Here is a 12,332-nt window from a genome sequence, read left to right as displayed (position 1 = left end):
TGGGATGTTTCATTCAGACTCTGTCTTCTCGACAGACCTGTTCTTCACCTGAGGACGGCTGCTTGCGTTGTGGCCGAAACGTCGTGAGAATTATTTTATTATGTTTTATTTTTATTATTTCATTATTTCCATTATACGTGACTTTACCGAAAGAACCAAGCAGATAAATCCCTGCAGTCACGAAAGCTTTAAAGCGAGTGGGCTGCCTACTCGTTCTGGGCTGCAGAGGGCAGTGTTATACGGTATTTTTTGCTCCCACAGCCTGATCAATTAGGGCCAAATAATCCCATGGTGAAGGGGGAGGCTCTCTTCCAACAGTGGATTTACGATAAGGGCTGTGCATGTAGAGCAAGTGGCAAACAATGCCGAACAACAATAGCTATTATCTTCTCAGAGGCAAGTTATCTGATCTGGTGAAAGCGACATGCAGATAAACCCTCCCCATCTGGCGCTATATTGTGGAGGCAAAACCTCCGAGCTGGTAGAATTTATATTTTAGCTGGCACAAAATAATCATTACGCGTCGTTGGGGAGCATATACATAACAACACGAATACGCAGACAATTCGTCTCTCTTTACATATTTATCCCTCCACATAAATACAATTATATTTGACACATTCCATCGGCTACACGGCCTTTTCTCTAAGCATATAAGCCCGGCAGACTGAACGGGCCCCAACATGCAGTGTCTCGTCAGCAGTCAGGCCTGCTTGAACCCATGCCAGGCCTCCTTATCTTTTAGGGGTCAATCATTCGATCTGGCACAATAACAATATTGAGGTGAACCTTCCAATGTGGCATCATTGAATCTAAATCCTCCAATTTGGTTCGTTGATTATGCAAGCGCTAATCTTATAGCCCTTCAATCGTGGACGTGAGCGCGCCACGCGGGACGTGTTTAACAATCATCGGGTGCGTGCAGCGTCGAACGAGTTCATGAGTATTTGAACGGGGGGGGGGGGGGGGTAAATTTGTAAACGCGGTAAGACGAATTGACTGGAGTCTTAATCCGACACCACTGGTCATCTGCAGGCACAGTCATAACCCCGGTTTACGTCGGGGATGCGTTCCTGAACACGTTCAAGTTTATTTATTAGGTATAGCCCTGTGAGCCATTTGGCTCTTGAATCGGATGCAACCGCAACAAACAAAAACATGAACAAAAAAACATCTTAAAGTGAATATGTGACTAAGTACAAACAGAAAATCCAAGAAAAGACAGCAAAATATTGCAGATAAAACACCGTACACCAACGCTGTGTGCAAAAATCCCAGTGGGATGCAAGTCAAACAACAATATCGAAAAGGATGTCAATTAAACCATTGTTTTTTTTCACCTCCCCCCAAAATTCACCAAAATAACCACGTGTGATCTCTTCCGATCTAAAGCTAATTCCTCTCATCTGACACCGCCGCTTTATCCGGAGGAAACCCCTCCGATCTGACACCGCGGTGCCCCCCTCCACCCACCCACCCCGGCCCCAGCTGAGCGCGGCCAGCGGCAGCAGCAGCGTGCGGGCATGGCTCGTCGCACGCACCGCTGCTTCTGCTACGGCTCTCTGGCCACATCGCTGGCCTGGGCCCTGCTCATTGTGCTCTACATGCGCCTCGCCGAGCCGGGCCCACTACAGCAACAACAACAACAGCAACAACACTATCAGCACTATCATCAACAGCAGGAGTCCGAGGCGCTTGCGGGAGCGGCTGGCGGTAGCGGTCGGCGGCGGCTGCAGCCCAAGCTGCCACGGGAGGCCGCGTGGGGTGGGGACGGCCACGCTCGGAGGGCCCAGCAGCATCAGCAGCGGCAGGGGCACAGGGGCAGTGGCCGCAGGCAGGAGCAGCAGCAGCAGGGCTCCTCTGAGCTGGGTGAGCTGGGGGTCATCGTCGTGCTGCTGGGTTTGCACGGTATCGGATAGGCGAGAGGTCAGCTCTCTTTTTTTTTACACGATCAGTGGAAACAAGAAGATGCTCGGTTTCGGATGGGTCAGAGGTCATCTCTCACCGTGTTCTAGATTTGAAGGTTTCGTGACTGCAAAAAAATAGAAATAAATAATAGAAATAATAATAGAAATAAAATAATAAATCACGACGTTTCGGAGGCAACACAAGCTTCCTTCAGGTGTAAAAAGGCACAACAAAATAACTGTAGTGGGAGTTTATTTGTTATTAATGCCCCATCACAAATAACTCCCACTACAGTTATTTTGCTGTGCCTTTTTACACCTGATGAAGGAAGCTTGTGTTGCCTCCGAAACGTGATTTATTATTTTATTTCTATTTTTATTTTTACCTACGTGACTTTACCGAAAAAACCTAACAGTATCTCACCGTATTGTCAGGGGGGCTTTAACCCGCCACGCGGTTTCAGCTACCGCTCGCGATCCCTGGCGCAAGTTTAGAGATTGCGATTTTGCTCAATCGCTTGCGCTGGAGCGAGGGTGGTAATTCCACGTTTCTCTGGAGGGGGCTTCAGTGTCTGCACCGCAGAGTCACTGTGTTGGCTGCCTACGCGAAGTTGGGGGTCGTTCATATTCTTGTTTCTTTCGGTAAAGTCAAGTAGAAGGGAAATAAAAAAATAAATTTTATTATTAAAAAATAATTGTATTATTTCCCTTCTACGTGACTTTACCGAAAGAACCAAGAATATGAATCCCTGCAGTCACGAAAACTTTAAATCGAAATTGGGGGTCGTGGTTGTGAGTTTATTCCGTGACCCCCGAGCGCCGTTACTCGGTGGGGGTCACGGACCATAAGGATTCGTGTCCTTGGTTATGAAGAAGTTTTTTCTCTCTCTGCTCTGGCTTGGCCTTCTTGCCCTGGCTCCAAGCTTAATTTGAACCCAATGAAGATGTGGGTCTGTCTGTCTCTCTCTCTCTCTGCCCGCCCCAGACTAAGGGTCCATCCATTTAGTACGTACGCATTGAGGGGGCGAAGCCTCGATAATAACCAGCTTGTTTGCCCGTCCTAGGACGGAAGCTGTAATATTTACGAAAAAATTGTACTTCACTGCTCTGATACTTTATTCTCTTCTGCTTTCGGTTGCTGGGGTTTAAATAAATTGGAAGTCGATACAATATCTGGAAAATAAACGAGTTATGTCTATTTTACCATAATGTAGAAACTTAAATTAGTGCTAAGTGCTGAAGAAAATTTGACTTAACTTTCGTGACTGCAGGAATGCATATTATTTGCTCTTTCGGTAAAGTCACGTAGATAGAAAAATAATAAGAAATAAAGTGAATACAAATAAAAAATAATAAACAACAAAAAACACTAATGTAGACTGTAGCCTGGTTCTTAATCGGAGTGAGTGTACTGGCAGTCTAAAATGTAGACTGTAGCCTGGTTTTTAAGCTGGTGAGTGTACTGGCAGTCTATGATGTAGACTGTAGCAATGGTTATTAAACTGAGTGAGCGTACTGGCAGTTTATAATGTAGACCGTAGCCTGGTTCTTAACCTGAGTGAGTGTACTGGCAGTCTATAATGTAGACCGTAGCCTGGTTCTTAACCTGAGTGAGTGTACTGGCAGTCTATAATGTAGACTTATCCTTGGTTCTTTCAGTAATTTAAAGATAATAAAAGAAAAATATATATAATTAAAACAAAAACCACGACGGCTAAGAACCAGGCTACAGTGTACATTAGACTGCCAGTATACTCACCAAACTTAATAACCAGGCTACAGTCTACATTATAGACTGCCAGTACACTCACTCCGATTAAGAACCAAGCTACAGTCTACATTAGTGTTTTTTTGTCGTTGATTATTTTTACTCTTTTTATTTTTATTCACTTTACTTTTTTATTATGTTTTCTATCTACGTGACTTTACCGAAAGAACCAAAGATGTGATGAAGAAATAAATAAAGACACCAAATCCACTTTGTTGCTGCGTAGAATTATTTATTAGATTCACTTTCAATAAAGAAACGTCAAACTTAAAACGAATTTGCGATAATTTTTTGTTCTTTCCGCTCAACCTTCTTCTGCGGGAGTGTAAAAATTCACCCGCTCATGAATATTAATGACGGGGGGTGCGGCATGTGGAGTGACGTCACGCACGTTACACACAAACAGACATTCTTGCTTCTAGATTTGAAGCTTTCGTGACTGCAAGGATTCACATACTCTTAGGTTTTTTCGGTAAAGTCACGTAGGTAAAAAATTATAATAAAATAATCATAAATGAAAATAACTCAATTAAATGAAAGACATTTTTGGCTCATTATAGTAGTAAATGCAGCCATCGGTGGACTGTCTGTTTGCTTAAACACGTTAATATTATTAATCCTTGTTCGTTTCTGCGTGGATTAAATATCGGCCGTTCTATAGGATTGGGGGGGGGGTGTAAAAAGTCCGCGTGCGTACAGGAAGGGGGGGGTAAAATTGACAGATTTTTGCGTAACTACTAAATGGATGGCCCTTTCGTGGTGTTTTTTTCCTGCCCATAGCCATTATTGTAAATTCAAATTTTCTTTGGGGCCATTCTATCAGTAACATATTGCCCTCCGAAATAGTGGTTATCAGGATTTTGTAGAGAGGAGATGGCGGCTGAATCAACTGTCTGTAAAAAATAACTTTATAGCTCATCGAATTCCTCCGGTATACTGGGCATCTGTGAAAAAGAGTTTTATAGCACATTGGATTCCTCCAGTATAAATACGGATTCTGAACTAAACCAACTTCCCAATCATGAAACAAGAAAGTTAACCACAAGCACCAGCCACGTGATGCATCACCACTAACTGTTATAATATATTAAACTTTGGTTAATCTTATCGAAATATTATTTGCCATTGTTACTGCATATTTAAAGTAACACATTAATTAGCTCTTCTCATCCATTATCCTTTGGGCTTTTATGACAGTCCTTAGCTAGGTATTCCATGCTGATGAGCCTTTTTTGTGAATACAAAACCCACCTGTATCTCTCGTGTTATAGCCTGCCTAATGGCTTTCTTGAAAGTCTGTCGGTGAGATATTATTACCCAGTATTTGTCAGCAAAAACAACCTGCCAGTTTTCCTTGTTGGTTTTAGATTTCACAGAAGCATATTTAATATCATTTAAGGGTCGTATTACAGACCACCTTGCACCTAAGTGTCAATAAGCGGAAACAGCTATGTGGGAAGTAAACGGTAATTATCTCGTGGGGGAAAAAAAATTCTGTCTTCCTCTAGAGTAAATTTTAGAGTCTAGGGCAGGGGTCGGCAACCAAAATAACAAGAAGAGCCATTTCTTTCCAATTCGGTACAAAATTCAGTATTTCAAGAGCCGCAATGCATCTGAGTACATACTGTACATACGTACATATCGTCAAGAAGCAGCCCGTAAAGAGCCGCATGCGGCTCCGGAGCCGTAGGTTGCCGACCCCTGGTCTAGGGGAATGTGGAATTTACAAACGTGACCGCCAACAGATGAACGCGTTCGAAGGTTCATTTGAACAGGGAGACACTTGCATTTGAATTAACCGCTTACAATTTGCATCCTTTTCATTAGGGTTGGTTAAACGGTAACTGTTTTCAGAATCGCTTACTGATTCCGCAAGTTGGGAACCAGTTATTGTTTTCAGTAGATCCTGAGTCATGAATACACTGATTGGTTACACTGGGTGAACAGAGTTGTAATGCACCGTGCATCATTGTGACCCAGTGCTGAGCCAGGCCGCAGTCAGATCAATACCGCTGTTTGATCGTGGAGTAGGCACCAGTCTCAATGGTAAGTGGCCCAGTAATCCCAGCCTATCCACAACCCAGCATGCCCACATCAAGTAGTTAATGGAAGGAACAACCCCAAAACTATCCAAGTTCTTTGAGCACATTAAACCACGGAGTTGCGAGTTCAAAAACCTGTCGGGGCTTGACTTAGTCCATCGCCCCTCAGCTACGACTTTGTGGGGAGTGATCAGCGGTTCTCCTTTAGTTAAATTGCCTCTCAATCAGGAGAGTGGAAATAAGCTCCACCCAAAGCTCATTTATACGCGCAGACACTTTATGTAACACACGTATACTTTTTCAAATACCTCATAAAATTAATTATCGGAGAATACTTTTAATAAAAATAATTGTTGCAGCCTTGATCTTCGGGCAGATGCAGTGTAACTTTGAATATATTCACATGTAATTGAGATATCCAATGATAATGCACTGCTCATCGCGACAGGCTTGGGGATTGTGACCTCTCTTCTCAACACAGGGAAGGCTGCGTGACTACATAGCTATTGTGCTCGGCCATGCAATTAAGCTCTACTTGATTATCTGCATCTACATTATCTGATCTGCCCGTGACTGATGTCAAGACAGCATATCTTCACCTTAAGATATTACTTCATAAAGTGCACTTTCAGTGAAACTCCTTAATTGTGGTAGTATTGGTGGAACTCTTTACAGTTCCTATTACGTGTGTAAAGCTGTATTATCCATGTGGATATCTGCGGATAGGAATTTGTGGCCACATCTGGGTTATTGTTGTATCCTATTTTTAGCCAGGAGATGAAATAAACCCATTGAGTCATGAAACAGCACTGCCTCTTTTGCAAGAGCGAACTGAGTTACATCATGCTGCATCATGCTGCATTACAAATCGGAATGTAACGCTTCCGGGTATCACTTCTGCGGGAAGCTTAACCAATGATAAATGTGAATAATAGTATCCAAGTAACTCCTCTGATCCGATTATCATGGTTAGCTACGTACGGTGTGAATGCAGTTCTAAATATGTAGCGACATCCCTACAGAGGCACGGCGTGCGATGTATTTACAACGCGGACACCCCGTATATGTGGGTGTAGTACCAGCCCTAGAGGGGCTCGGTGAGCGCTGATAGAGAGCGCGGAGTGGCACCACGCTCGGCGTGCAGTGCTGTCCCCTATAGGAAGGGGTGTGAGAGTGCCGGCCTTGAATGGGGTTAATGTAGGCCATGGCAATCTGGTTGACCCTAGAAGGCACGTGCCCCAAGTGGGGGCTAGGGGTGGTCACGTGTCGGGGCGAGATCCTGCTAGAGAATTCGAGAAGGTGGTCGTGGCCAAGGCCGGAGCCAGACACGACCAGTGAGGATATAAATCGGGTCTCCAGAGGGACCGGGGTTCAGCGTTCTGTTGTTATCCTGAAGCTCTACGTTCTACGTCCGAGAAGAGTCACCAACACGTGGACTTGGACCCAAGCCGGGGTCCTGTCCGTTGTAGCTACTCCCAGTGTAACTAGTGTAGTTAGCCTGGTGGTCCACCACCATAGGTTGTTATCTGGTAAAGGGTAATTATCTCATGGGGGAAAAAAAATCTGTCTTCCTCTAGAGTAAATTTTAGAGTCTAGGGGAATGTGGAATTTCCAACCGTGACCGCCAACAGATGAACGCGTTCGAAGGCTCATTTGAACAGGGAGACACTTGCATTTGAATTAACCGCTTACAATTCGCATCCTTTTCATTAGGGTTGGTTAAACGGTAACTGTTTTCAGAATCGCTTACTGATTCCGCAAGTTGGGAACCAGTTATTGTTTTCAGTAGATCCTGAGTCATGAATACACTGATTGGTTACACTGGGTGAACAGAGTTGTAATGCACCGTGCATCATTGTGACCCAGTGCTGGGCCAGGCCGCAGTCAGATCAATACCGCTGTTTGATCGTGGAGTAGGCACCAGTCTCAATGGTAAGTGGCCCAGTAATCCCAGCCTATCCACAACCCAGCATGCCCACATCAAGTAGTTAATGGAAGGAACAACCCCAAAACTAACCAAGTTCTTTGAGCACATTAAACCACGGAGTTGCGAGTTCAAAAACCTGCCGGGGCTTGACTAGTGTAGTTAGACTGGTGGTCCACCACCATAGGTTGTTATCTGGTAAAGGGGAAGTTATCCCTTTGTGTTGGTATTAATACATGTGTTGCCTTCAAGGAGTACGTCTGCGACTCAGTTGAATCCACTACAAATACATACAAACAAGGGGAGGTGACTGGTAATTTACATAACTAAAGTGTAATGTGCCATACCGTGATCACCATCATCGCCATCAATGTCATTATTGTTATAAGCATCATCATCATCATCATAAACATTTCCTCCATCTCCATCATGAATACCACCATTACCAGTAACATCATCAGCAGCCTTTTTCTATCCACTGCTGGATGAAGGTATTCCTGCACCATCACCTTTCTTGACAGTCCTGTGATGCCACAATTCATCACACTCCTGCTCATGAGCTTGCTGTGGCAGTCATCCTCGCTGGGCTTTCATCACACTCACACTGCTGCATGTCGTCTCGAAGCAGCAAACACCAACGGGTATAATCCTCATCAGCACATAATGATCATCAACATCGTTATCAGCAATTGTGCAAAGGTTGCATGTTCTGGCAGAAGGGAGGAGGTGATGGCAAGGTGTAGAGACCTTGGCTGTGATGACATCTGGATGTTGCTTGCTTGTTTCCCCTTTGCAATAATCGTGCTGGTTATGCTCGAGCCATCAGCTGGAGCAAGTGCTGTACGTACAGGCTCACTTTCACTGCACTGCCGAGAAAGCTGCTCATTGTCCCCAGCAGGGATAATTATAAAAGGCTTGCATGAGCAGGGCATACACACACATATGACTTGACTGCAGGGGCAAAATAGTAGAATACAGTTATGCTTTAAAAGACTGGTGAAATGTGAAACTGACAAAGGGATATTTTGATCAGTAATTACAATCTAAAAAATGTACGGTTCACCCACGATGTACAAGAAAAATCAAAATTGTATTCAATTAGCACACGGCCAATAAGCCGAAACAATAATGCAATGTTAGACTTCTGAGTAACAACAATGCATTTCTTGTTCTCTGCTCATTTGGTGGGCTCTGGCTTGCTCATGAACACACACGAGTAATCACATGGCATTATAAACATTCCTTCTTAAATTCCAGTCTCAAAAGGATTCAAATATCACAATCAGACTTGCCAGTGTTTTTTTTGCCGTTCTACACGTGTACACATGCATATTTGTTAATGTGATTTTTTTGGCTCTTATTAATTCTGGTACTCGGATCGGAGGAGCAGGGTGCCATGGAGTGCACGCCACTTTAAGCCCAGCAGCAGGGAATTTACATCCAAGCCATGCGCAACGGAGCCATTTATTATACAGTATCTGTAGCTGGTGTGGACGTGTGTTAGGTCAGCTCGACCTGAACGAAGTGCCTGCTCGTGTGGCAGGAACACCTTATTTCTGGGTAGACTAAGTATCTGCATGATGCTAACACTACTTTCCACTCTTCAGCTCATAGCTGCTTTCAGTATTATTCACCTTGCAGAAGGAAAGGGGATGTTTGTCTTAATTAAGATCTTGCATGTGTAGTGACTGTGAATGTCACTGTGTGGCTTACGAAGCCACTGCGGATAATGTGTTGGCATTATGTGTAGCCCGCTTACTGGGCGTAGTACCAGCCCTAGCGGGGCTTGGGTGAGCGCGAGTCAGCGTGGAGGCACCACGTACAGTGTGCAGTGCGGGCTCCCAGTGAGGGAGCGAGAGGGAGTGTCAGCCAGCCAGGGTTACATTGGGGCATGATACGCTGGTTGACCTGCCGACACGTGACCGGATGATATTGGAGGGGGGCCACCGGTTGACGGGGGCCGCTGGGTGGTCACGTGGTATAAAAGAGCTCTCGGGAGCCTTCGGGAAAGAGCTCGAGAGATCTAGAAGGTGGGCGGGGCGAGGGGCGGAGCCAACCCCAGCCCGGGCCGATATAACGGGGCCCCGTGATGGGCTCGGGGTTCTTTGTGTTGCTGGTGAAGAAGATCCACGTCCGGTAAAAGAAGCCTCTAGCCACGCGGTCCGGGACCCAGCTTGTGGTCCGGGCCGGGATAGCGAACCATGTCTAGCTCTGCCGTAGCGTGGTTAGATGGGCATTCAACACCCAAGTGTAGGTTGTGTTATGTTGAGTTGGTGAAATAAATAGTGTTGCTCCCAAGACAATGTCTGCGACTCAGTTGGACTCACTACACATGCATTACGCTGGTAGAATTATAGAACGGCTTGTAATGCATAAATAGGAAGGGGTAATCGTCATAATCGGCAATGATCAATCCACTGCTGGATTAAGGTCCCCCCAGTCCTTCACCATATCTCACGGTTTTGCAATGTACAGTCCATCGAGATTCTACACACTAGCTGATTGAATCACATTTGTCTCCGTTATTAGCCTAGCCCACCAGCCATAATCAATGTGTTCCTCTTCACTCAGTGTCATTTCAAGCATCCACTTCTCCATGTTTCTTTACACACTTTTCAGCATTTTATTAATTTTCTTTGTAATTCTACCACATCACTGATAATATACACTGGATTCGAACCCAGTATCTCAACGGTGCCCAATTAAGTGCTCTGATCTCGGAGCCATTTTGTCACCTCTCATTGATTGAAATTAACACGGAAATCTTCTGTCTGGATATTTGTGTCCTACAGAGAGGGCTGGATCATGGTGGCATTTGGGATACCCTGTGCTAGTGCTCTTCACATGACAGTTACATAACCGTACGTGACTTTATTTAAAAATCCATGGAAACATCCTTCAAACAGCATTGCCTCACAGTGCATCCAACCCAACATGCATTCTCACTGCACAACTCTTGATGAAAGATAGTGTTTCAAATGCAGCTTCTGTTTTACAGATAGTGAATGAAATAACTTTACATGGCTACTACATTCCAGCAGCCGTGCATTATGTGGGCACCAGCAGACCTGATTTGTAGATTGTGTGGCCCTTGAATGGGACATGACATGGGTTTCATATGTAAACACTCTTCTCATCTTTGGATGTCTGTCACTTTGTATGAGGGCTTGTTTGGTGTAATGATAATGCATGACTTAGGACATCACTCTCACCCACCCATTGAAGCCATAGAACCTCTCCTGAGGTGGACCAGGTCAAACAGTTTTCATTTTCCAACAAACGCATATCCCAGTGAATCATGAAATTGCCCTATCTTGTCCCATATACTTTTACTTATGTATGTTGGACTTTTTTTGCACCGTACGTAGCCAACCATGCTAATCGGAGGTGTGGGGGAAGGACAGCAAACTAAACACAAAAAGCAGTTCACAAGAAATTAATTTTAAATCTAGATTTAAAAGCGCAAATGTCCTGCGGCTTCCTAATAAATGCGTCCCAGATGTATGCCCTTTATCAGCCTGGGGTCTGAGGCCTATTATTAGGGGGCTGTGCGGGATCAGAGCAACATGCGCAGTACAATCCGCTAGTTTGGCTTCATACCCCCCCCCGCCTCATTCCTCGACAGCCCCTCTCACCTCCCCACTAGCTAGTCAGGAATTTCCTCATCTCAAATACAAAAAAAACAGACTGTTCGTTCAAGGGAGTCAAGACAGCCGAGGCCCCTTTGGGGGTCGAGCAACATTTTGAGAACCCTTGCTCTATCTCGCTCAGTGGTGTATGCATATGGTGTGTGCCAGGGAATGTTAAGAGCACTTGCCTTCCTATTCAAAAGGTTACTAGATGGATGGACTTTCCCCTGACATTAGAATGTGGAATGGTCACCAGCAGCTCCAGACCCTCCAGCAGAGATGAGTTAATGTTGGCTGTGTGTATGTGTAGTGAGGGACTTCTGAGACACGACGTGTAGAGGGCTCCTTGTTTATTTCTCACACTTTACAGGCAGAATCACTGAGCGACATATACACTGGGCTACGTATAGCTGATCCACTCATACAGCCCGATTGCCGGCGTATAATTATATAGCTGGCTGACGATGGGAACCGTACAGCAGATCGGCCATACGGCCAGACGATGAAGAGATGACGGCGAAGACACCGATGGCAGCCAAGACCCGAACCCCCACGACAGCCCCGAACCTCCGGTCCCGTCTCTCTTATATACTCCTCGGCGTAGACAAACCCCGCCTCTGGCCACGCCCCCTTCTAGAACTCTTGTGCAGGTTCCCGAAGCTTGCCGACTGATCCCCGCCTCTGACCTTTAGCCCTGTTACGCCCCTGTTATGGTTGGCTATTATATAGCGCACCCATACCTGCATATGTCACTACATATGCATTAGGACTCCCATAGCATTGTTACTGTGTCTACGTATGGAGCCTATATCTCGGGAAAGCCATTATATAATTGCTTCATGAAGTCAACATTTTCAACGTTATGATGTTTTGCTATCCTTTTGTCTAAGATTGCTTCATTTTATTCAGCTGCAAGCTAATTATTCATTACGGATTAAACCCCCTGCCCCCAATATCCAATCAGTTGCCAAAAGGGTGCTCTTGTTTGGCATCTACAAAGTGGGAATGTGTTTACTAGAGCAATATAAAGCTCACTGCCCTACAAAGAGCTAAAGTTCACTT

The 12,332-nt window shown here is 45.0% G+C and overlaps 1 protein-coding gene across 1 annotated transcript in view; it reads left to right on the top strand.

Moving 5' to 3' along the window:
• Positions 1-1,481: 1,481 nt before the first annotated feature.
• The window catches only part of GALNT11 (polypeptide N-acetylgalactosaminyltransferase 11), a 43,849-nt gene continuing 32,998 nt past the window's right edge, over positions 1,482-12,332 (top strand). The window contains exon 1 of the mRNA XM_078855054.1: positions 1,482-1,869. Within this exon, the coding sequence (XP_078711180.1) occupies positions 1,524-1,869 (346 nt within the window). The 5' untranslated portion in view covers positions 1,482-1,523. The remainder of the gene's footprint in view (positions 1,870-12,332) is intronic.

The sequence above is a fragment of the Lampetra fluviatilis genome, chromosome 1, assembly GCF_964198595.1.
Source record: "Lampetra fluviatilis chromosome 1, kcLamFluv1.1, whole genome shotgun sequence".
Classification (NCBI taxonomy): domain Eukaryota; kingdom Metazoa; phylum Chordata; class Hyperoartia; order Petromyzontiformes; family Petromyzontidae; genus Lampetra; species Lampetra fluviatilis.
Note: the sequence above shows the minus strand (reverse complement) of the source record. Positions and strands in the feature narration are given on the sequence as shown.